We start from the raw sequence: 25,760 nt of genomic DNA, 5'->3' as shown, positions 1-25,760 counted from the left end.
GTCCCCGGCCCGGCCCTCCCCGCCCTCCGCCCCGCCCCGCTCCGAGGCCGGGAAAGGCTCGGGCCGCCCTGGGGGCACGGCCGGCCCTCGCCGCGGCGGGGCACTGATGGGGCAGTAGGGCTGGCCTGCGTCCTGTATAAGTGCTGGCCGCCCCACAGCAGAGGGGCCGCGACCCGCTCCCCACGGCCGCCCCCCGGCACTGCCCGGCCCCGCCGAGAGCCCTCCCGGCGGTACAAGGGCCGGGGGCAGGGCAGGAGAAGCTTCGGCCGCCAGTGATGAACGGGGCTGAGCAGAATTGTGACCTGTGGGAGGCTGGAGCGAGTGAGCAATGCCCAACGCTGCCAGAGATGCCAGGGTGGAGTCCTGGAGGGGGAACCGGTTTAGGTTTCGTTTGGTTTGGCCTCTGGTGGTTTTTTTCGCAACATGGCACACTAGAGAGTGAAAAAAATCCAGTGAAATAAAAACTAAAACATCTGTGCGTCACTGAAGTAAAAGAGCCAAAAGTAGTGTTTGTTTCCATTCTCATGGGGAATTGGCAATTAATGAGTCAGTGCTTGTTTTCCCATTGCTTGAGCAACACGCCACTGGCAGATGCCTGCCTGGAGATCATTTATGATCTACAGTTCACTTAATTAGCATCATGTTACCTGAATTGCATAAACATTCCTCAGCACAAGAATGCAAGTTTGCTGATGGTGTTCAGCTCTCTTCCAGCATTTAACACACAGGTCAAAATTCATTTGGAAAAATGGGAGCGGTTGTACAATTGGATGTTGTACTCCTGAAACAAAGGAGTACAGAGTATGAAAAAGTGAAGTTTCTTTGGCTTGTATTTACTTGATAGCTGCATCATAATGTAGCCTTTTTACATACTTGGAACACTGTCATAGGTTGTTGCTGCTGTCCGCTGAGTTATCTACCTACTATCAGGAGCAAAGACAAACAGCTTTGATGCCTTTATGTTCTTATTTGCCATTAAAGAAAACAAATAAAATCCCAAAACAAAAAAGCTTTGCACTAATTATTCCAAGGAGCATAAATGTCAGTTTAAGTGGTTCTTGCTGTGTTTCCTCACAGAGTTTGTTTCTTGTCACCTGCTCGGACTTCCTACTCCCAGCAGAAGCAGAGCTGGAGACGAGCAGAGCCAGTGCAGTCTTCCCTATGTACTCTGCTGAAAGTTCCACAGGGCAGAGCTGCAAACCCTCCTACTGTCTCCCTTCTCAGCCCACAGCTTTGGCAATGAACCTTCAGCCTCACCTGAGATGCTTCTCACAATGGAACAACATAGTCATAATGTAGCTCTTTTACATAATAAATAAGAAAGGCAAATTCAGAAACAAAAGCCAGAAAAGAGGTTTTCAGTCCCATTTATTATTAAGTTAGGCAACCAAAGTTAACTCGAAGCTCTGCACAGAGACAACAGAAGGAACAGAGGAATTTGTTGTAACAAATTTGTAAACTAAATGTTATCAGGAATTTAATGAGCGACAGCAGTGCAGATAGGGCAGAGGTGAAATGGAGCAGGAAAAAGACTATCATGGTTCAACAACTGCTTAATCTGAGAACTCTAATGATAAAACAGTGAGATAGTACAGAAGATTAACTTCTAGGTTGATAAGACTTGCAAAAATAAAATTCTCCACAATAGAATTCAAAGTTACACAGCAGTAATCATTATCATTGATTAAAGAGCAGTCAAAAAATGAAGTCAAGCAAAGAAATGTACAGGCAATTTTTGGGATGGCAATTTGGGTTTGTTCAGAGAACTATCATTTATTATCCCTTTAGCAGTGTAAGGAAGAAAATTTGCAGATGGCTAGACATCACTGAGTTAGTCAAGCCTAACTTAAATATGTTACCTACACATGTTGTATTAAGTTTGAAATTACTTTAGGACTATAGCTTTAGCTATCTGTAACTGAAAGTATTATCACAGTCCATAGAATCTTTAATTTGTAAACTCAGATAAATGCAGGATAATGGAATTAGGTACTGTGTGGCAGTCTGCTGTCATAAGGTCTCTGGGCAGCAAAGAGGAAGATAACAGTGACTCAATATGGTTTTCAGAAAAAGAACAAGGAGAAAAAGTATAAAGAAAACAAATTAGGAGTTGAGGAAATACTGTCACATCAGGAAGACACAGAGAACAATTAAATTTCTTAATACATTACTAAATAGACAAATCTTTAGATATATGGGAGGTGACTGAGACACACATTAGGTCCTTTGCCTCCTGCCAGCTCTACTCCAAACTGGCATCAAAAATAGTCTGTCATCTCGAGTTTTGGTTTTGTCCCACCTTCAGCTCCTAAATTTCTCTCAAAAATCCTCAGGTTTACTCATCATCAACATAAGATCTGTAGCAAGTCAAAACAAGCAAGGAACCATTTGCTGCAATGTTTTAGTCCTGTCAGAAAAGCCAAATGGTAAGTCAAGAATGACTAAAACACAGACTCTGCTGAAAATTAACGGCTGAAATCAGATGCATGAAAGCGGTGCCCAGCCTCTGGTGCCTGCAGCCTGTCAAGTGAACATGAGCCAGGCAGGGAAGCAACACTGGCTCCTCAAAGCTGAGTCAGACAAGGGTTTTTCATACCTGTAGGCCCACACTTCCTTGAACTCCTGTCCTTGGATTTCAGGGCTGTTCTGCTACTAACTCTGTGAACTATTCAATCACCCGTTTATATAATTTGCCAATTTCTAATTATAAAATACTAAAATAAAACCCCTGTGCTTTGCATTTCCTCCTCTATTGCTGCATCTGTTTCTACTCACATGCCTCTTTCCCTTCTTGAAGCAACAGAACAGCTGCTTTTGGATTTCCCTCATCACAGCATATTTATTTAAAAATTTCTTAGCCATGAAAAATTATTTATATTTCAGGACAACCCCTTGAAGTGGATTTTAAAGCTAGAGGGAAATCTCCTTTACATGGAGATTAACAGAAGTGCTAAAAAGCTTATAGGATCCTAGAGCCAAAAGTATGTGCGAAGATTGGAATGCAATAAATCAGAGGAAGAAGCAGGACCCAAATGAAGCGTAAACGTACAGGCCATCAGGTAGACCCTAACCTCTGTAATCTTCCCTACTGATCTCAAGAAATGAAACACTGACAGTCTTGGAATGTTGCCTTTATGACCAATCAGTAAATACAGTTCCTTTATGTTACATAAAGCCTTGCAGCTTACTTGCTATTCTCAAAGTCCACCCAATAAATATAAATGCTAGGGATGGTGACAGCAATGATAATCCAGATGGCAACAGGCCTCACTGACAAGCAAGGTAATTTGAATGGGTGAGGAAAATTGGCTTGCAGGGTGTGCAAAAAATATTGTAGAAAATTACTGTGAAAAGTATAATTCTTTGGTGTCATTTCTCTCCACACTGGTTCACAGATACAAGAAGTAGGTGAATAAAAGAAGAAAACTGCTAAGGAAAAGCAAGTACTCAAGGATCTACTGGATCTTACATCCATTTAGGTTCCCTTTAAGTGGAAAGTATCTAACCTCAAAGGATCACAAGATGTCCCTTGCTTTCAAACACTCAAACACTTAAACACTTTCAAACACTTGTTATTTGTGCCGCTAAATTTCATCATTGCACTTACAAAGCCCAGCCAGTTTACCTCTTAGGTGGCTCTATCACATTTAGACTGATAGCATTTAGGTCTAGTAGAACTGTCAGCAGATATCCCTCACAACTTTTCACAATAGACATTGCAGGAAAAATTACAAGATCTTTGTTAGTGGAGGTAGAAGGTTTTATTTTGGGTTCAGCACCTAAACTGCTTTAGTGAAGTTCTTCAGAAGTCAGGTAGTTCTGTCATAAGACCAAGTGACAAGACTCGAATAGCTGGCAGAGCCACTCATTTTGAGGTCACACCTGAATGCAGTGCTGAGCTGGAGACACAAGGTGAAGTGTGGGCTGGCAGGGCTGCTGCTCTGGACAAAGCCAGTGGTGTTCTCCGATGGAGCAGGGAAACCTGCAAGCCCTCTACTGGCATCCAGAGCTTTCTGCATCCCAAGAGCCACCCAAAATACAGCTTATAAAAGCAATGGATTACTTTATTACTGTAGTTTAGGTATACAATTATTTTGACACCCTAAACCCTTAAGAATCTTTCCTGTTACATTTTCATCATGAAGATCTGAGTACATGAACAGTGGTGGACAACTCCATTCATAACAGTGCAGCAGGCAACCTCTGCAGCACTCAAAAATTGCCTTCCTCTACACAAAACACAAAGGCTTAGTTGCACAGTCTAAAATCTCATCTAGAGAAGACTGCAGACCTCAGAATCACCAAAGCTGTGCAGGGGCTACCTTTGAGCACCAAACCTGTACTGTCCAAAGCTTTAGGCCTTTCAAAAGTACAACTTGGGGAAGGGAAATAATTTTTTTCTCCCCTTCAGCATATTTCATGTGTAGCTCTCACTTTCTGGTAGCTTCAGCAAGGATGCATCATCTGTGTCTATTTTACAGGGGCACAAAGAGTTATGGTGATTTGTGTGGCCCTGCCAGGGGGAGGATTTTTTTCCAGTTTGACACCTTCCACCCTGAGAGCAGCTTGAATTTACCACATCTTTACAAACCCAATCTCCCTGCTCAAAGCCTGGCTTTAGCAATGGCTTTAGTTTAACCTCTCCAGTTCAGATGTGATGTTTATGTGGATGAATCACTTAAGTCTGAACTGTGAAGAGTAGATGGGAGGGCATGGCTGAAGTGCTAATATCCACAGCTGCCTCCTTGCAGCAAGAAAAAGGTGTAAAAGGAGTGCAGAGGATGGAAGAGCACTTGCATGCAAGGTATCTCAAAGGTGTCAGCTCCTGGTTAGTGCACACCTCTCCAGACACAGAGTGCTTATGCTACCTCTGCATGGCTTTCTGCAAACATATCAACTGCTCTGCCCCATTCTCTGATCAGGCCGGATGAGAACCGGCTCTAATCCAAAAACTGTATAACTGTGGTTAGCCTGCTGTGCTGCTTGAGTATCTAAGCCCAGTTCTCAACCTTTGCTTGTGAAACGCTGTGAGGAAAGATGTGCATAAGCTGTTATTGGAGCAAAGTCACTTCACTCCTCTGCTGTGCACCAGGCATGTACATGAGATATGAAGATCTCTTTGTTCAGCTCAGAATAAAAGAAGTGAAAAAAGTTCGAGTTAGCCTCAAAACTTAGCCATAGTCTAGATTTCCATGACCAGTCCAGATCAGATCAGGGTCACAGGTTACCCCCAAATACCAAAGCTTAAAGTATATAAGCCCTTCTTACTCAGCATCCTCCAGCCTCCATCTCAGTGAGTCATACCAGTTCATGGCAATGACATGAGAAAAAGATTTTAATCTTCTATTGCTTGCAGCAGACATTAATTAATAATAAAAGAGTGCTGGAAATGGGCATAGCCTCACTGCTGAACTCACGCATGTCCCTCTTCTTTCTCCCACTCACACTGCAGATAAAAAAAAAAAAACTGGGAAAAGTTCTGAGGACCATGGCACCAAACCACAGCTGTTTTGAGGGGAGAAAAATTGGTAGTGTCTTAGCAAAAAGCACAGAACTGGTACAAGAGTTGGGGAGAAGGTGTGCTGTCTCTGAGGCAGAACTCTCAGGAGCAGGTGTCTGCAACCTCAGCTGCTTTGAAAATTATAGTGTCTAACTCTAACACACTGATTGTAACCCTGCCCTGACAAGTAATGAATATATGCTCCCTAACATTTAGTTGGGTACAGTTTTTGAGTAACCTAAAAAACTTCATGAATATGTATAACTCTGCCTCACGGCTCAAATCTCCTCCAGATGAACAACCAATAAAGTGGCAAAACCACAACAGAACAGAGCTGAAGTGAGCACAGGGCTGTTAACTCAGACAAAGTCTTATCATTTCATGCCATGCTTTGGTTTCTCTCTTCTTGACAGCTCGTGATTTATAAAAATACTTTGTCTCTTAGCAGTGATTCCTGATCTTCTTTGATCTCTGTGTGCTGAAGTATTAGCATCCAGGCAGCACTTTTGTATGACTAGTGCTGCTTTGTACACTGTGATCATTGCAGGAAGCAGAGAGAGGGTCTTTTGTGGGATGCTGCTTTGCTGCAGCATGCAGGAGGTTATCTTCTTGCTGATGCAGGCCGGCAGCTCTAACAGAAGTGAATTCCGAGATGGGATTTATGAAACAAGTGCATAAACCCTTTGGAGCCATAGCGGAATGGACATCAGAGCTGCTCAGTCTGTTCCTTGCCGAAGTAGCCCTCCAGGAGGGCTGCGGGGCTGGCTGGGAGCGCTCAGCCTTTGCCCAGCAGAGGCCAGCACACACGCAGTGTTCGGCAGGCTGTGCTTGCAGGGCAGAGCTGGCTCTCTCCTGTCTGGCCTTCCGCGGCTGGAAAAGTCTCTCAGCCTCCTGCGAGCCCTCGTTTATGTACTGCTTTGAGAGGGGTTTTCTGTAGCGCAGCAGAAAGGCACTGACATCCTGCTGGAGCAGGGATGGGGCTTCCACAGGCCCGGACATCACCCGGTTTATCCAGTTGTGTGGCCAGAAGCATCCCCTTCCCTCGGAGCAGGCAGCAACTCAGTGCTCCTGAAGGCTGGGCATGGCCAGATAACGCACACAACACTTGAGAAACGCCAGATACCAAGGAAATGAAACTTACAGGAATTGCGTTGCTGGGAGGAGCAGGCAATCGAAAACAATCAGCAGTGATTGCCCTGGCCACCTCCCTGCACCTTGCTCCTCGTTTAGGCTCATTTGCAGTTCATTTGCAGACATTAGTGAGTGCCACACCAGAGGACACACACTTGGCTACTCAGAAATCAAAAGTAGTTGTATGAGGAGTCTTGAGGAGAGGCCGGGAGCCAGGGAAAGAGAAGCAAGACACAGCACCAGTACAGAGTCAATGAATCTCCTCACACAGCTGGAACAAGCAGTTTGTGCAGCTCTGAAAATAACCTTAGGAAAAGATCTTTTTTTCCTACACTGTTTGAAAGGGCAGAAAAAATATGTTGTCCCTTGCTCCTTGGATGATAAGGACATTCTCCCATTCTTTCTGACAAAGAGAGACTGCCTCCCAGATACCTCACAATTACAGAAGAAAGCAGAGGTCAAAACCAGCTTGAAACATTCAGATTATGTTGTGTGATCAGGTTTTTGCGGGCAAAGCCCAGTCAGATTGGAAGATGTGTCTCCTAGCACCAGCAAACACCAGAATGGCTTGGTTTGGCCAGAAGGGCTGAGTGCAACACTGGTAGGAGGCCTTCCAGCTCACAGCCAGCAGTGCAGAGGGAGGACACATTGACTGATGATGCCAAAAATATTGTTTAGGTTTTGGAGTGGATGTTGTTGCAAACCCATCTCCCAATCTCACCACTTGCTGCTTATTTTCGTTCTGAGTTGCAGTAATATGTCTGAGACGTTACCAGTGACTGGGTCTAGCAATTCTGTGGGCATTACACAGAACCCCACCCAGCCTGAAGGATATATACTTCGACAGCTTTGCAGCAAAAATATTGGCTCCGTGTCAGTGTGGGCATCAGTGACATTTACATCATGGTAGGACCTTCTCCATCTGCAGCTAGAACCAAGCTTAGTATTTTATAGCCATGAGAAAATACAAAGGTCGCAGCAAGGAGATCTCTCACTGTGTGCAACATTGCAAACTTTGATGGGACTCTGTTGCATCCTCCAGTGAAGAGCATGAGCTTGCAGTGCCCTCCACAGAAAACCCCAATCAAGGTAGCAGTAGCCTTTTTCTCTGTAAACCAGGAAGCATGGGAACATCAGAACCCTAAGGAGCAGCAAAAGTGAAAGGGAAAAATCTGGGAGAAAATCCACCAGAAGCTCAAGGAGCAGAAGGAGAGCCTGTAAAGACAAGCTCATCCAGAGCTGGAGTCAGTTGTCTCTCTCAGGCTTAAAGGGACAAATTCCAGAGAAAGGCACCTTGGGAAGAGCCTATGTAGTCTGACTGGCTCAAAGCATGGCCTGTGCAAGGAATCAGCAGCTGTTTTTTGAACCAATGGTTAGAGTGCAGCCTATTGGTGAGAGATCTAGCAGAAAAGGATGGTGTAAGACACATTGAAATTGTTTCTGTAGATGTATTCTGCCTGTCACGTATGCAGAAACCCTGCTCCATGGCTGGAATAACCACGGCCCTTCCCTGTGTCCTTCCCTAAATGTGCTCATCCCTCATCAGAGTCATGCAGACAGGGAGGGCCAGTGCAATCACCCATTGCCTCAGCACTGCTTTTGTGGGGTGGTGACACCCAGGCTGATGTGCTGATACCAGGCATCTCTGACCATGGTGCTTCCCATGCTGGCACAGAAACTGGAGACAGGAGGCTCACAAACCTCTGAACAGACTATGGCAGGAGAAATCACAGTGCTACCTGCACCTATCCTGAGGACAGCTTGCTAGGACACTGCAGTATTTGGTTATCATCTTGCTAGTGCAAAGCAGAGAGAGAAAATGCGCACAGCACGGCACTTTACAGACTTTACCCAATCACTCTTGAGGGTTATGATGACGGGCCAAAACCCATCTAGAAATAGGCTGCTTCTCTGTGCCTGCAGGGATATCTACAAATTTGGTCTATTTCCTTCATTTAAAAGCCTACATCAGCAGCACTGCTTGTGGTACTCTATCCTGAAAATATTGCAGCTGATGCTCCTTGAAGATGGCAGCAGTCCTGAGCCATTGTTAGCAACAGAACCACTGGCAGGTGGGCTTCAGCCTTGTGTACAGAGTGGGGCTGCTGAGTGGGCTGCTGGCTGCTGTGGGGTAAGGTGCAGAGACCGCCTGTATGGACTGGCTTGTGTTTCCAATAAATCAGACTCAGAAGTACTAATCTACTCCTCTCTGACTTTCAGGTTTCATCTGTTTCAGTGCATGAGGTAGTGCAGCAGCCTTTTGTGGAGCTGTGACTGATGGGCAAGGGGGAAGAATGTAGGCTGCAGCTACATGCCTTAGCAGGGTGCCTTGGAACAAGAGTCCTACTAGGTCCTGCTTCTCCTGTGCACTCTGGGAAAACACCACCAGCTCCCTCCATGCCATGATGCTCCTTCCCAGCTGTGCTTCTGGCCAAACTGAAGGGTCCCCTAGCCCACCAAGACCTGCCTGTGAGCTGACAACATGGCAGTACGCCTCGACACATGCAAGGGAAGCATGTGGAGGCATAGCCACCAATAGCAGGGAGCTGAGAGGCTCAGCAGGGAAGAGACCTGTGAGATTGTGTGGCATGTCACACTCATTAGCCAGGTCCAGCCCTGCAGCAAGGAGGGACCCATCCTCCCCAGGAACCTCATCACCCCACAGACCATTGTCGCCCAGCCTATGTGCATGGCTCCCCCTTCTAAATGTGGGGCTCTGGTTGCTGGCCCTGGATTAGATTCCTGTGCATGCAGGGCTGTTTTCTGGGCTCCAAGTTCTCCCCTCCTGCTGCCTGTGTCTTCATTGTATCATGCCAGGCCTTAGGACTGACTCAAATCCTATTTTGGAAACCAAGAGTTAAGCATTTTCAATCTTTATTTTACAAAAATAAACCAGTTTTGCCCTGACACTCTGTGGCCCCCCAACCTTCCCCTCCACCCCTGCTCCCTTTCCTCTTCCTGGAGGTCTGGCTGTGGTGTGCCACAGCCAGCTGCTCTTATGGAGGCTGCTGGTGATGCACACTCCTGCAAGTCTCCCCAAACAAGGACCAGAGAAAGGGGCTGGTGCCCTTTTGTGACTGCTTCTTCCTCCCAGAATCCAAGCTGGAAACTGTCCAAAGATGCCTCATGGTGACTCTGCCATTTCTGCACAGGAAGCAAGTCTTAGGCAAATCACTCAGAATACATACTTTCAGAAGGAATGTCCATCTGTCCAATTCCTTCCCTTGGATGGAAAAGCAAGCCCCACGAAGTTACTTCTTGCCATCAGTGGAGCTGGCAGGCTGCTGTCCTGCTGGCTGGCTCAGTGCTGGAAGCGTGGGGAGCTAATGTGGGGCTGGTGAAAAGAGTGTGTGGCATAAAGCACTTCTGGAGGTGGTGGAGGGGATGTCAGGATGGAGCAGAGTGGTTCATGGGAGTTCAGCATCGAGGTGAAGTGCTTCATTTCCTCTGTCAGCTGCTTGATCTCCCGGCGCAGGGCAGCATTCTGTCTCTCCAAGTCTTCACTCTCCTGAGGACACAAAACCACAGGGGCTTCCTCAGCGTGGGACCCACAAGGATGAGCTAGGGACGTGAGGGCTGCGGTCCTTCACCTCTCTGCCCCGCAGAATTTCCAGAATGATATCTTTCTGGTAAATTCATCACAGAGCCACGCCTGGGCAAACCCTCCTCCCCCAGCTGGCCGGGCCGGGTGTGGGTGCGATGCCGGCAGCCCCAGCCACGCTCCCCAGCCCCGGCTTACGAGAATTGACTGTGGCTTGCTCCCGCCCAGGCTTTCTCGCTCCCTCTCATGCACACACATCTCCGGGCGCTTCCCGGGCAGCCCAGCCCCCGGGGGAGAGCACGTTGAATAACCGCCGTCTTTAACCAGAAAACCACCTGCCACAGGAAACCTGTCATGGCCCTGGAAAGAAGAGACTCACTGCTTCCTGCTAGCAGCCCAGGAAAGCAGCGGCACAATGGGGAGGAAGGGGAGACGCTTGAGTCAGAAGAAAAGAGAAACTAAGGCCTCAGAAGAACTGAATTAATACTGGTATTAATGAGAATAACAACAAAGGGGTTCGTAATGATGCTCAGCCTTGTCTCAACAATACTGAGAGCATCAAAGCCTTTGCTACCTCTGCTTCTGCTGAAGTGCAGCCAGCTCCAGGCTGTAGCATTTGCAGGCATCAACTGACCATGGAGCCAGCAGCCTGGGCAGGACCAGAGGATTGGAAACTCAGCTGAGAGAGCTAAAGCAAGACCCAGCACTTGGAGGCTCTGGAAAGCTGCACCACCACCGTGGCAAAGCAAAACTTCTGCTTGCCCCTCTGCTGCCACGCTGATTCCTGGTGGTGGCCAGTCTGTGCACAGGTTGAAATGCACTCAGCAATTGCAGCTGTCACAGCAGGAGCTCACACAGCAAACAGCGTCTCTCAGGCATGACCAAATGGTTTGGAAATCATGACTGTTGTTGAACTCAGGAACTGATGGGAATCACCCAGGGGCCAGGAGTCCCAGCTTTCCCATGACTCATTCCCCTCAAAACTCAAGCTAGAAAACCCTGGGGCAGATGGAGCTGGTGGCTACTTTCATACCACCATAGCTCAAAACGAGCTTTTCTGTGAATAACCACATTAGAAAAACAAAGTCCCTGATGCAGAATCAATCAAAGGCGAAGAGTGCTCAGGGAATGAACCCAGGAGCAGCAGGGGTTCACTGTCGACTGGAATTTAAAAAAAAAAACTATCAGAAATTTACCATCCATCATCTACTTGCCTCCCTGCATTTTTTCATCTGCCTGTCGGGATCCAAACTGGACTTAGCCTCACTGCCCCATCCCAATAGGAAGGCAAGGACTGTGTGCTATCAATGCTAGCTGAGCTGTAGTAATCTCATAAGCAAGTGGTTTGTTATCTGCTCTAAGAAAAGCAGCCCAATCCTGCTTGGTGCACAGCTAGGCAGGGTTTTCCTTGGGGAAGCTCAGAGCCCATACCTACCTCTAGGATTACTGTGGAGAGAGCACTGACCTCAAGGAAGGGGTATTTTCTCACCTCTCTGATACAACAGTTGCCCAGAGCCATTGCTGCTGGCTGATGTGATGCAATCAGCCTAGAGCCATGTCAGCTCTAGAAGGTTCATCAGCTACTGAGGAAAGAATGAAATCTCTGTCTTAAACCTAGCTCCAACCATGGACTAAGGGCACTATGTAAGGAGGAAGGTTCAGAACTGGATTCTCAAGAATTATTTTCAATAATGAGAATATGGAGACTGCTAAATCAAAGGATGTTTTTTCGAACATGAGCTCAACTACCACTTTTCAAAGGACAGCCAAATCCAGCACAGGGATAATGATGGTTTCTGGCCACTGCAGGCTGCATGTCCTTCATCCTTCCCACCAGTGTCCCAAAATACATGGGATGGCACTTATCAATGTGCAAAATGCAGAGTACTCCAGCCCTTATGCTCCAAGACTGACTACATACGCCTGCCCAAACATACACAGCCAGAAGTGACCATCCCTCCTGAAGGGCAGCTATCTAATTCTTCACACCAGGAAGAGCTATTGGGGGTGCCCACAGTGCCACAGAAAAGTATCTTTGTATGCTGTTGCACCTCTACATAAGCGGTGGCATGAATCTCAAATGGGGAGAGCCAACCCAAGTGAGACTGTGCTATCAAAGAGCTCAGTCAGAAGAGGTTGGGAAAGGAAATCAGCAATGAAAGAGTGAGAGATAAAGATGGATTCAAAACTAGGTGTAAAACTAAACACTTCAGTGGCAGTCATCCTGGGCTGTGTGCGCTCACTGCAAGCGCTGATTCCTATATCCTGCCCTGGCCCCACTTCTCCTGTCCTGCCTCCACTGAGCAAGCATCTCTGCTCCAAGTCTCAGAAGAAATAGGACTCCTATGAGTCCTCAGTAGGAGGGATAAGAAAGTGTGGGAGTGCTCACCAAGTGCAATGTGTCTGCTTTCTGGGTCTGCCTCAGGCGGCTCTTCTGGGCAGCAATGCGATTCTTCTCCCTCCTTTGGACTTTCCTCACGTCATCAGAAGAGTCCTAGGGAAACAAGGCATGGAAATGACTGGGTAATTCTCTCCCTCACCCTTCTCCTGCAGGGCAGTAATTGGGAAAAGGACACAGGAGATAACATCACCGAAGCACAGGACACACCCTCCACACCAGTATAAAGCAGTAGCCCATGGGATGTGTGATGCTTTTAGTACCCCTGTTGCCAGGAGGGGCACATCTGACATCCTTGAGGATCCCAGCACAGCTGGGAAATGACCACTCTCCCTTCACCAACACACTGGCCTGGGATATAGTTTGATGGACCAGAGTAAGGACCTCTCTCTGGAAAAAAGACAATTTGAATTCTTGTACAGAAAAGCTTTTCCTTTCCTGTCTCTCTGCAGGGTAGTGGCACTGCAGACATTCCAGATCCTTGGATATATCATTTTTCCAGATATTCAGCCTGTGTTTTCCTCTTTTCACTCGTGTAGTTCCCTCCCTTCTCCATCACCTTTCTGCCTCAGGCTTTATTTGTTGCAGACCCTCACAACACAATATGGTCCCTGCTTTGTTTAACTAGACAGACTCAGAGCTTTTATTTTTAACACAGATCTTATTTGCTCCACCTCTCTGATCTTTGTCCTTGCTCTTTTCTGGAGTCCCCCGTCAGCAATGCCTGCAGTGCTGACTGCAACACCCCCAAGCCCCTTAGGCAGGGGAGAACAGAGGTCTCCAGGCTTCAGGTCATGAGCTTCATGCACCAGCCATTCTCTGCTGAGATCCAGTCCTTCTACTTCCTTCTGACAGTTGAAACTGTCACATAGACTTTCATCTTCTATTTTCATATTGCACTGCCCCTCTTGTGGACTCTGACATTCACACCACCACTTCTCCACAAGACTACAAAACTCAGCCACAAAAGTTATCTTCCCAGCCCATCTATCTGTCCACATCCTCTCCCCCCTCCCCCAGCTCAAGATATTTTTCTTTGAACTTAACTTATCCTTAAACTTATTTCTTTTAACTTATCCTTGCCTTCAATACCCTGAAAATGTCTCAGATACAGCAGCTCCCATATCCTGCATCAAGACCAGTCCCTATCCTTTGGAAAACCTTGTACTTTATCCCTGTCTTTACCAGGATGCAAGCCAGGATGCATTCCCATCCTTGTTTGGAAGCCAAAAGCCTTGATGAACCCCAAGGTTTCTGAGCAAAGTCCCAGGCACTTGCTCTTGTTGCCAGCCCTAGAGAAAGGGCAAATGACAGATAAGACAAAGTTTAGCCAGAAAAGGTGGTGAGAATACCTCAGATTTCTGTCTGTATCTGCCAGCAAAAGACCTTAAAGGTATGCCATGCAACAAAACAAAATCCCTCTGTGAAGCATCACTGACATGAAAAACCGCTGCGGCTGAACAGTAAAGAAAGCAAATCCAAAGTATCAGGGCTTTTCTGAGTCCTGAGTGCTGTCCACAGAAGCAGGAAGCAGGCAGGTTGTCCCTGAGCCACCCTGGTTCACAGCCAGGAGGTGCCTGCTCAGCTCCTCACCAGAGCACCAAGCCACACCAAGGCTTCCTGCCTGCCTGGCATGTATCACAGGATCCACCGTGCCTGGGGGTCCTGGGCCCCAGCTGCCCCTGGTATAGCCCCAGGTAACCAGGTCATCTCTCTCTGCCCATACCCAGCTCAGTGGCTGGAGCTTCTGCCAGGGCCCCTGGCTGAGCCCTGCATCTCTCTCCCCACAGCCATTCTTAGAAAGCTCTGCCATATTGCACTGTGAGAGCACCGACAGTGGGTGCCACCCTACTTCCTGCTCACCCATGGCCCACCCTGAAATAGCTGGGCACAGCTGGGGAAGGGCCCCTGCTTTACCTGCTTGCTGGGAGGGGGAGACTGGCTGAAGCTGCTGGAATCACTGCTGTCGGAGCTGTGGGGCATGGCTGCTGTTTCTGGCTCCCGGGGTCTCTTCAGCTTCCTTTGTGCTCTTGGTGTGCTTTTCTGTCTTGCTTCTCTGCCTCTCCTTTGTCCTTCTCTGTCACTTTGATGTGGCCCTTGGCTCCCTGCTCTCACCTGTCCCAGAAGCACTCTGTCCTTCTGCCCAGCACTCCGACACTTTCGCTGCCTCTCCTCTCAGAGCCTCTGCACCTTCCCTTTAGGTCTCAGCCTCCTGTGGTTTCTCAGAACCTCAGGGATGCAAGCTGAAAGTCACGTGGCCGGAAACTTTAAGGCAAAGAAGAAAAGTTGAGAAGAAGAAAAAAAAAATTTAAACCAATACAAAAAAAAAAGAAGAAGAAAAAAAAGCACATCTGGGAAAAATGAACTTCAAAATAGCCTGAAAAACCCCCGAAAAACACCTTCAGGCAGTTGAAAAACAACGTGATGGGTTTTCTTTGAGACAAACAGCAGAGATGGAAAGGAAGAAAAGCCCCAGCTCTGACTGTGAAACTTGGACCCTCAAAGGAGGGCAGTGTGGAGGAGGTGACACTGGGAGCCCCAGAAATTCCAGGGGTGCTGTGTCCCATGCCAGCCTTATGCAGGCAGGAGGTCAGTCCAGCCCCAGGCAACCTCAGTCACCCTAATGCAGCTGAGGAAATTCCCAAGCAGCCACACATCTCTCCACAACCCTCCCACCCCCTCCTGCCGCCCCCAACACCACTGACGTGGGTCCCAGGGAGGGGACGGGTGCCCTCAGCAGGTGCCACATAAACACTGCTTGTGCAGGTGGTTCACATGGGTACAGTGTAGCACCAGTCCCATGGAAGAAGAAAGGCTCAGCATCATAGAACATTTGGATTGGGTTGGGTAGGACTAGTATTTTCTATAAAGCAAAGTTATTTAGCACTTTAAAACATTCATTAGTATGTCACCACTGGCCCATAGGGAATATCAGCCCTGGCAGACAAAGCGCTGTAAATATAAGAATCTATGGATCAGCCCATGCAGACAGCAGCAAGGAGAATTTGCTTTGGATCCCCTTCTTCGTCCCTCAGTCTGTGCTCTCTGGGACTACTTCCATCCTTAGTACGAGCCTCAGAAGACTAAAGACGTGCAATCAGCCCCTAGGACAGCAGTGCTTTGGGGTACCCTCGAAGTACCCCATGCTAGTGGCTCTGGAGGTGACAGTGCAGGAGTAGGAAGTGCCAAAGCAAGGACCATTTGCTTTCTGATCTGCTCACGTCACCAGATCCAGCAGGGTGAGCCAGGGCCACAGGCCAACAGGCTCTCCATCCATAGACAGGAGCACACGACTTTGGAGTTGCTAAGTTCCAGCATGTGCAATAAGGAGCATATCTAGAAACAGGCGTGAACCCATGCACAGTAGCCCATTCCTGTGGAAAACAGCAATTTCCAGTTCCCAAATTACTGGCTTTTGTTGCCTGTGTGTCCTTTGGTTGAGTTTTTCCCACCTCAGGCAGAAACAGCTAGCAAGTCTCAGCAGTAGGACATAGGTAAGGGCATTTGAGATGCAGTTATCATTTGGGAAAAAGTATTGGAAATAATTTCTATATTGCAGCACAGAAAACGCACTTGTAGAGAAGCACGTGCTTGGAACACAGTGTAGATTCATATGGGCACTGCTAGCATTTCTTCCTATCCTCACTACTCACAGAGCCAACACAGGAGCAAATATGGCCAAAACCAAAAACTGCGTGGGGCTGGCTGCAGGCTGGGTGGCTCAGGGAAATCTCCTGACTTAGCTGCAGTAGTGAAACTATTCCACTTTGACCCATTTGCCTCTTTAGAAACATTCTGTGGCACTGGTGTTCTACTCTTAGCCCTTTTATCTGAACACTTCACAGCACTGAGTGTATTTTTCCTCCTGGTGTGCTATATGGAAATGCTAGGATCCACCACACCTTTTAACAAGGCTGCAGGGTTTACTTGGCATGACCCACACTAAGGGACCCAATTTCCTGGAACTGCAGCCTCCCTGTAGCATGCAGGGCTCTTCTGGTGCAGCTGGCTCCAGAAATGGAGTAGCCAAAGGCATTGGTGAGGTGAGAGGTGTTGAGTTCAGGCCTCCCAAGGCACTGGCTAGCAGCACAACCCTTGAAGGATCCATTAGCTCTCTGCATCGCTACACTTCCTCTGAACTCTGCAACCCTGTGTGGCACTTTCTTTCCAGGAAGCACACTGCTGGATTCCCACTCTCCCGAGAAAACCACACTCCTCTGCTGCTGAGCAGGGCTCAGAGACTGTCTGGCTTGTCCTACTCTGCAGGCTGATGGATGGAGGGAGTTCCTTCCTCAGAGAAAAATATCCTTGTTCCATTATTGGACAAATTAGCTGAACTCCTTCCTTTTGAACCTAGCAGGGCCAGTGTCTGGGAGGCAGTTGGGAAGGTGGTGGGGCTGTTGGCAGAAGGTGGTAAGGGAAGCTGAGTGTCCTGGCAGGAGCTGGACAGTCAGTGCAAAACTGTCTGGAATGTGATTTTGGCAAAGGCTGTTCTTTGATCCACAGAAGGAAGGCTTTGAGTGCACCTTGGTTTGCCCAGAGCTGGGCTTTTATTAACAGCTGACAAAGATACCTCAGGAGAGAGGAACAGCATGGGAGAGGGTTTGGACACTTGGTCTTTCTGAGCAGGACTAGGAGAGCATCCCTTTTCCTGCCTTGTGCAAACACACTCCTTTCCCTTGTACTGGCCATGACATTAATTAATTCCTGCCACTTATGAACAAATAAGCATCTGTAAGTGAGACAAGTTAATTAATTAATTCCTGCCACTTATGAACAAATAAGCATCTGTAAGTGAGACAAGTGTCTCCTGGTGGGAAGATGGTCAGAGCCTTCACAATGCTTATCTGGGCTGGGATGGACCCATGTTGTCTCCTCATAGGCAGTGAGAGCCCCCTGCCATTTCTCTGCTAAGAGATGTGATTCCCCAACCCAGAACAGGAGAAACCACCAATGTGGCTCCACCAGCACCCGCTCACAGATTTGTGGGAAATGACCTGGGCACCTGCTGCGGGCACAACATGGGCAGCTGATTTCTGTGCAGCCAAAGCAGGGTAAGAAGCAATGGGCTCCAGCTGCCGCAGGAAAGGTGGAGGTCTGATGTTAGAAGCAAGATGAGGTTAGGAAGACCTTGGGATGGGCAATTCAGGAAAGTTATTCAAGCTCCTTTATACGAAGTGGCTGAGAAGAAACCTCTCTCAAAAGAAGTCTAGATTGAATCCTGCCTCTGTGGGATAGATTACGTTATGAGTTATGTTCCCAGGGTTTAAATAAGGAAAAAAATAAAAAAGGGAGAAAAAAACCACTACTAGGATGGGTTCCTCAGAACCAAGAGAACACATGAGAGACCATATTTTTCAGCCAGGATTTTGCTTCAAAGCCTCTTTCCCTATGTCCCACCTGTGCAACCAGCTCCCTCAGCACAGATAGGTGCTGGAGTTTCTTTGTATACCTGCTTCTCCAGAGATCTTGCCTGCAGCAGGCTTATGACAGCAACATTCAAAACAGCATCTCAGCCCATCCACCTCACTCATCTCATTTGCACAGCCATTCAGTGCATAGTGCTATTTAAAAATCCAGCCTAGAGCAGTTACCAACTTCAGCCTCCTGTAAACCACCGAGGTTGTTTCTGCTTCACATGTAGCATTTTATGCAAATAATTTCTTACAATATTTGGACAATTGCAACAACTTGTTTATAATTTCTCACATGAGTTTAAAGACTTTTGCATAGAAATCAGTGCTGAGATGTTAGGTGAATGGCTGTGTTGAACAAAGTCCCTGCTCTCTACCAGATGCTTCTGCCATGTCCCGCTCTGCCAGCACATGTTGTCCTGTCTACAATGTGTGCAGCTTCCCCCAGTCTCTAATAGCCCCAGGGCTATTTCATCTTGACTGAGCTGAGTGTGAGAGTGAGGTTGTGCCAGGAATCACAGTCCCACCGAATTCATCCCACTTGACACAGAGCAAACACCAGCACTTCCAGTCCTTACTGAGTGCAACCAGCCAATACACAGGAAACAGATCCTTTACACCCAGAAAGTCTGAAAAATGACAAGGGCTGTAAGTCAAGCACTCAAAATTGTGGAAATCCCATCCTTAAATCCCTAAAGCACACAGCATTTATGCCCTCATGCTGTGTAACATGCTGTGCTCTGTAGCTGCATGATCCACTAGGGTTTATTCCCTGGGATGGCCATGTTACCTTCATCTTGTCCTGCAGTCAGCATGTTCCAACATCCTGCTTTTCCATTTCTTCACGGACTCTTTCTAATGCTCATCACTTCAGCACTGAGTGCTTCAGGATAATAAATGAAGATGTTTTCTAAGCCACCTTTCAGGTCTGGAGCTGGGGATGAGGGAATGGAGTTATACCTATCTAACAGGTACAAAATAAGAGACAAAAGAGATTTAGGTCATAAGTACTCATTCATTTTGGATACGCATTTTGAACCAACTAGGATCTAAATTTTTTTATGGTTTTAGCACTATATAGCACTTAGTTTAGTCAAACCCCAGATCCTGATGTCTGTGACTGCATCTGCAAATCTTTAACACTTCTCTAAAGCAGCTTGGGAAATGAGGAAGACACAGCTGCTCCTGTGAAAGCTCTTGCTTATGTGGCTCACCAACTCACAGAGTAACTTTAAGGCAGGGGTAGACACAGATCCAGCTCTCCAGGGAGGCATCAGCTGTCTGCTCAGGAGAATCACCTTTCTTTCTACAGTCTCTTGCTTCACCAACTTGATAGGAGTTTCCCAGCCCTGCTAAGAAAGGAGGCAGCCAAGCTGTTGAGCTTATTCCTCCCTCCAGCCAAGGTCCAGCCCGGGTGCTGAAGAGGTGGCAATCCAGGGTAAAATGCATGAAGCGGCCATACGCACAAGGCATCTGAAGCTAGACTGCCCAGGAAAGCCCATTTCCAGCAATTTCTAGGTCTTCAGTACTTGGCTTTGTCAAATTTATATGGGTTTTTTTTTTAATGTAATGCTTTTTTTTGTTTGTTTGTTTATTTTTTTTTTTGTCCATATATGCTAGCTTTCCAGATAAGGACACCCAGCTCCAGGTAGATGGGGTCTATCTGACCCCACTGGAGAGGAAGAGCAAGCCTGGCTAGAGCTGAAGGGTTGACAGGAGGTTGGCAGGGTCAGACCTCCTGCACATACTGGAGTTTCAGTCTGAAGACACCAATTATAGAGTTCACCCCAGGCTATTTTGAAGGGATGAACCACATTCTCCTTCTCCTGTCCTGTACAGATCTACCAGCTGTGTATTTAATTGAGCAACCTCTGATCTGTTCCTGGCAAGGACTTAGCAGTTCATGAGCAAGTTCTCAGATGTACACTTACAAGAGACTCCAGGTCAGCAGATCTCAAACCTTGGTAGAGTACATCCATTCAAGGCCAAACTTCCTCTCACTGCTGTCTTCACTGGCCTTGTCTACCTTCTGGAATAGGTCAAAAATGAACCAGATTACCCAGCTGTGCTCAGGACACTGAAAAGGTTCAGCTACCAGACGCCCCCCAGTCAAGCAGGGTTTCTTTGCTTCCGCTGCCTGGGCTGAGCCCACCTTGAACTATCCAAGCGCATGGACTGGTGTGCGGAGGTGCAGATGTTGTCTGACAGTTTGACTCATCTCGGTGACAGTCTCGTTCAGTGATGATGGGGAAGGCCCAAAGAGGAAGGGCAGTGACCCGTTTAACCAGAAGGGCTGATCCACCCAGGGGTAGACTTACTGGTGATGGCAAGGGGCCATGCCCCCAGCTTCCTTTGTGCTTCCCAGTGTGTGCATTTCCAGGCAATACAAGAGCAGGAGAGGTACATGTGGCTGTTCAGCCCAGCCACAGTGGCAGCAGGACTCAGCCTTGGGAATCTGCGACTGCTGCAGTGAATCCAACTGCAACAACCAAGGAGCAAAAAATTGTGCTCCCAGGGGATGAACAATGCCTGACGGAGGGTTTGATGTTCACAGGGCTATGGCTGAAGCCATGATCCATGGCATGGGGGTGGATGGTGTCTCTTAAATTAATACATGACTCTTGAGTGTATTACATCGCTGCTTCATGACTCCATTCAGAGGAAAATGTCTCAACGCCACCCATCAACACAAAACATGTTTAAGACTCCCAAGGATTGAGTACAGCTTATTTAGGGTATTTTCTTGCAGAAAGACTCTGAGACACCCACCTCGGCAGGAGATGTCTGTGAACAACACTCATGCTAACACTGTACCCCAATGGGATCTGCTTCACTTTTAGATTATTGGAGTGTGTACACCAATTTTCCCTTCTCTCCATCTCATTTGGTAGGAACAAGAGCTTCCCAAATCCTTCAGCTCACACAGCATGACTGGAGGAGGTGTTCAGCACAAGCAGCTGCACCAACAGGCTCACAGGCAGTGAGCTTGTGCCCAGGCATGTGTGGTGCTCGTACAAGCAGTGTTGGAGCCCAGCATGTTGGAGGCAGCATGGGGAGGACAGGCAGTGTGGGGCAGGTTGGCTGTGAAGGAGGGGGCAGGGGAGCTGGGCAGAAGGTACACTTGGTGCCTGTGCAAGCAGTGCTGAATGGCAGAACCACACTGGCAGAGCAACCAAAACACACAAATGGGTATAAGCCCCATCAGCCTGGAGAGTGCACTGGCACGTGCCGTCACATCCTGGCACACACAGCTCTCACCTGCTGCCAGCTCTCTGGGAGGCAACCCAGAGTCCCAGAGCAGGCTGCTGAGGGAGGCAGGGCTGAGCCCCTGACCCAAACCTGGTCCATCCTCCAGAGCCCCCAGCCAGGGTTCTTCAATGCCTTTTTTAGAGAAATACAAGGAAGGAGGCCCATGGTCAAACACCCAAACACTAAAGGAGGACTTGCTTAGTGCTGGCTCTTTCAGAGGGCTTGTAAAGAACCACAAGCTTCCCCAGGGGGCTTGGAGCAGCATAGGGAGGGAGGGAGGGAGGGAGGGAGGGAGAGGGAGCACTTTCAGATGATCATCAGTCCTGTGCTTTCCACCTTGCATTTTGGTACCCTGGAAAGAGAGAGGTTCTCTGTAATCAGCCTCCTGGAACATGGCTACTTTTCCTACAGCTTTGTAGGTGGCTGCCAACACCAGTGCCCAGACACAGGTCACCTGCAGCCTCCCATGGCACCTCATCCCTCATGGTGCTTTGGAAGTGGGATGAGGGAGAGGTGCTACACCCTAAGCCATGCCAGCAGTGATAGTGCAAGGCCCTGACTTGAAGACTTGGTCCTCCTGGTGTCACTAATCATGCCAAAATTTGTTTCAAAGAAGGGACAGGAAAATAGAAACTCCATGCCACCATTCTTTACCTGAACCCCAAAGTAGATGTCCAAGAGTCATGCCACCTTTTATCTTATTTAAGCCAAACTTTTTTATTTCAGTTTTGGGTATCCTTGTTTTTCATATCAATACCTGATCCTTTGTGAGCCATCTGAAACTGTTGGCCAGCAGGGCATCTTGCCCACCTGCACAAACCAATTTGCTGGCTCTGTGAGAAGTGTGTCAGTTTACCAGTGTGAAATGAGTTGTCTTTCCATTTCTTTGAACATCTTGTGAGGGGGTGAGCAGAGGAACAGACTTATCTCTAAGCCAGGAATTGCTCTGCACATCTCTATCACGCGGCATTTCGCTAGTTTCCACTGTAAACTAGTGGGACTTTTAGTCTCCACATAGGGAAATTTTCCTGCAGACTTAATTTAGGTCAGCACCATCTTTGGACGTCTACTGATTTCACAGCAGGGAAGACAGAAGCAAACACAGCAGCCCAGGGAAGCTTCCCCGCATCTACCATGGCATCACAGTTCTTCATCCCATTCCTCGTGCAGCCTTCCTCCTTTCCCACTGCTGCCTAGGTATCTGTATCTTGAATTTGGAGCACAGCCTTGAACCCTTTGGCACTCACATCTAAACCACCCAGGTGTCAGCTGGCACTTAGGCACACACCAGAGCATGGCTGGGAGAAATGCAGAGGTGCTGCTACCCCAGCATGTGAACTCAGCTGCCAAACAGAGTGGGGCATTGCAGCCACAGCAGATGGTTGCTGTTAGGTGAAGAAATGTGCTGCTCCAAAGCCCTGCCTGAATGAGGCTCCATGCCATGCAGGGTACACTGGCTGCTTACATTGCTCCTAAAACTTGTGCACGTGATCCAGCAACCTGCAGGTATTCAACAGACAGCAGAACAGGTGCCTGCATCCAGTTGGCAGACACAGAGAACACCTAGCACCTGCAGCTGAGGGGGTTGGTTTGGACCAGTGTGTTTGGCTTTGCCAGCCTGTTATGCTGGCTGCATGGGGTGCCATCTTGCTGCTCAGTCATGCAGCAGTGCCAGCATGCACCAGCACCTGACTGCCTTAGACACTCATCCATTACCTGCTGTCTGGAGCTAGAGAGTGAGTCAGGTCACTCTCTCCAGGCAAGGTCTGTACAGAAGAAAAGGGACGCCTCACTTGGCAAACACCTGCAAAATGCAGCAGTGCCTCTGCTTGGCACCCACGTAGTTTGCCTCTGTCACAGAAGTCAGTAGCCCACATACTGAGGCACTTGCCAATACACACACGTCAGCTCTAGAGCAAACCTCCTCTTGCTGCTTGTCTGGTCACCAAGCATTCAGCACCACCTTGAGATGAGCTGTCAGTAGCCATTTTATCCTGAGCCAGAAACTACATGTTAGTCTGCTAGTGGTTCCATTGGATTTGGGAGCCCACAGGCCTGCAGCACAGTCTTGCTGCCCAGTTGTTTCTGACAACCCCATGACATTTCAGCGCAAGCAGGTATCCAGCAAATCCCGCCAGCCAAGATGATGCTGCTGGAATTGGGGCCATGGCAAAGCAGAGGCAGGAACTGCAGTGTCAAGAGTCAGGACTTCCCCTGACGGTGTCACAGATGACAACTCAGCAAGTTCATTCTGCAGAAACTAGATAACATCAGCACAAGGTGGTGGTTACTGGCAAACAATCCTGTTCCTGAAGCTTCATCTGAGACATGACAGGCTGCAGTGAAACCCTTTTGTCAAACAGACCCAAACTCCGCATTTGCTGAAAACCCACGTGGGCTTCTGGAAGTAGTTTCATGCTGGTATTTCCTAGGAGCTCCAGGTTACAATGCTGGGAGACAGGGCTGGAAAAGTCCATCACCTTGCTAACATAGGGCCTTTTTGTCTAGCAGAGTCCCTTGAACTAGATAGGGATGCAGAACTGTCAGTCTTAGCCACAGTGACCCATCTCCTGCCTTGAGCAGCAAAAGCTTTTCCTTCTCCACAGGGCCTAATCTTTCTCAAATCCCCATGGCACCCCACTTACACTTTGTGCAAGCACAGCAAGACACAGGACTGGAGAGAGGAAAGCCCTTCCATCCTTCTTGGAAGCGACTGATGTTCAATAAACCCCTTGGCAGGTGTTCTTAAGCATCATTAAAGCCATCCTAGTACCACTGGGCTCACTCCCTACTTCCTGGGGAGGCTTTGCTCACAAAGAAATTATCAGCACAGGCAGTCATACCACTGCCTGCTCTACCAAATATATCCCTGGGCTGAAGTCTGCTTGAGTTGGCCACTCCACTTAAAAAAGCCATACCAAAGAAAACCCACTTTAACTCTGCAGAAAGGCATCTGGAGGAGGGGTTTTCACCACCAAATTAGCTAATTTGGGAATAACTTCTTGCTGATCCTGATAGACAAAACCAAAGGCTCAGCATTATTAAGCTCTCTCATCCTCTCTCATCCCATCTTCAGCCCAAAGTGAGCCCCAGACAACGCATGGTCTGCCAAGTCTGGTTCTGGCCTTTGTGAACTGCTCTGTGTCTCCCTGCCAGCCTCAGCACCAGCTCCTACACCACCTTCTCCCCAGGTGTGTGGTGAGGAGCTGAAATGTCTGTGTTGGGCAGGACACCCAGCTGCATGCAGGCAGAGCCACAGAAGCTGTCACAGGTGCTGAGGCTTGGGAAAGCATCACAGGCACTGACTGTGCCTGGAATTACAACTTGGTTGCAGTGGAAGAGTCAGCCTGAGCTGACAGGTGCTCCCAAGGCTTCTGCTCCTCAGGATTTAGATGCAGAGAAAAGACAAACTCCAGCCATGACGTCATGGGTGCCAGCCTTTCCTGGTGGCCCTGATGAGGAAAAACTTCCTGGCTGCAGGGAAGGATCATATGGAAAGTGTTGGTGATAGAGCCGCTGACAGCAAGCTCCCTGCTCATGGGGCTGGCTACACCTCTGACAGCAGCTGCCCTGCCTGCCTCCATCACCCACCTGGGAGATCACCCTGACCACTCCACCAGCAGCATGGTGTGGGGAGACTCATGCCCCTAACCAGGGACAAGTGACCCACCCAGCTCTGCACACAGGGGAGTTTCCTGAGCCCAGCAGGAGCATGATGCCTCCATGTGGGCACAGGATGCACATGGACCCATTCCCTTTGGTTGTGCCCGCCTCCCACCATCTTTCTCCCCCCCCACTTCAATTGCCATCAGGTGATCACAAATAAGCAAAAAGTATGCAAAGCCATGGGGAGCCAGGTGATGCTTCCAGGCTCAGGAAAGCAGAAGCTGGTGATTCTCATTTCTCTGTGAGCATCCTGGCAGCACAGTTTTCCGTGGCTCTGGTCCTGTGCCCAGCCATGGGCCATGCTGGTGCCACTAGTGCTCAGCAGAGTCCGGCAGCCATGGTAATTAAAGCAATTTCCGTGACCCTTGGTAAATATCAAGGCTGGGGATTTTTGGGGCTTGTTTTCCAGCAAGTTGAGCAGAAGAACCAATAGGGACAAAGACAAATGAATACCTGTTGCCCTTAGCTCAAAATGAAACAAGAGAGACAGGTCACTGGCAAAGGTTAGTTAATACCACTTCCCACAGCGTTACAGAGTCGCCCTCAGCCAACCGACAAGAAGGGCAGAGGAGGCAATTTTTCATAGACAAAGTTAGAACAATACTGTGAAAACTGCAAAGTAATGACCCCCAAGCATCCTCTGCTGCAAGTCAAGGGAGGGAAGGGCTGGATGCCCCTGTCCTCAGGACTGCACACATATCTTGCCTACAAAAGGATGGGGCAGTGGGCTGGGAGAGAATGAGAAAGAAAGGAAGAGAGCCACAGTGAAGCTTCGGGAGCATGATGGTCTGCTCAACCTCTTCAGCACAAGCTGATTGCAGGAGAGAGGGGCAAGGAGCTGGCAAGACACAACTGGGGAAA

The 25,760-nt window shown here is 48.4% G+C and overlaps 1 protein-coding gene across 6 annotated transcripts; it reads right to left on the bottom strand.

The window, feature by feature from the left end:
• Window positions 1-9,488: 9,488 nt before the first annotated feature.
• On the bottom strand, window positions 9,489-21,486 carry BATF (basic leucine zipper ATF-like transcription factor). 6 transcript variants are annotated; one of them, XM_088167341.1, is made up of 5 exons: window positions 19,207-21,480; window positions 18,775-18,948; window positions 14,488-14,835; window positions 12,562-12,666; window positions 9,489-10,139 (listed from the first exon to the last, which is right to left on the bottom strand). In XM_088167341.1, exons 3-5 carry the CDS (start codon window positions 14,551-14,553, stop codon window positions 9,933-9,935), a joined length of 378 nt encoding a protein of 125 aa, XP_088023467.1. In that variant the 5' UTR covers window positions 14,554-14,835; window positions 18,775-18,948; window positions 19,207-21,480; the 3' UTR covers window positions 9,489-9,932. The 6 variants fall into 6 exon arrangements, with proteins under 6 accessions (XP_088023467.1, XP_088023470.1, XP_088023468.1 ...); XM_088167344.1 differs by having other exon boundaries at window positions 18,775-18,918; XM_088167342.1 differs by having other exon boundaries at window positions 19,916-21,480.
• Between the last annotated feature and the right edge of the window lie 4,274 nt (window positions 21,487-25,760).

This window comes from Sturnus vulgaris, chromosome 6 (genome assembly GCF_052056855.1).
Source record: "Sturnus vulgaris isolate bStuVul1 chromosome 6, bStuVul1.hap1, whole genome shotgun sequence".
Lineage (NCBI taxonomy): Eukaryota > Metazoa > Chordata > Aves > Passeriformes > Sturnidae > Sturnus > Sturnus vulgaris.
The sequence above is the reverse complement of the archived record's forward strand: the minus strand, read 5'-3'. Positions and strand labels throughout refer to the sequence as shown.

Bases quoted from the DNA above. Each gene is read 5' to 3' on its own strand.
- BATF (XM_088167340.1), bottom strand. From the start codon at position 14,553: ATGCCCCACAGCTCCGACAGCAGTGATTCCAGCAGCTTCAGCCAGTCT. The intron at 12,667-14,487 runs GTAAAGCAGGGG...TTGTTTCCCTAG, and splicing joins CTCCCCCTCCCAGCAAGCAG to GACTCTTCTGATGACGTGAG. The intron at 10,140-12,561 runs GTGAGCACTCCC...TTGTGTCCTCAG, and splicing joins AAGCAGACACATTGCACTTG to GAGAGTGAAGACTTGGAGAG.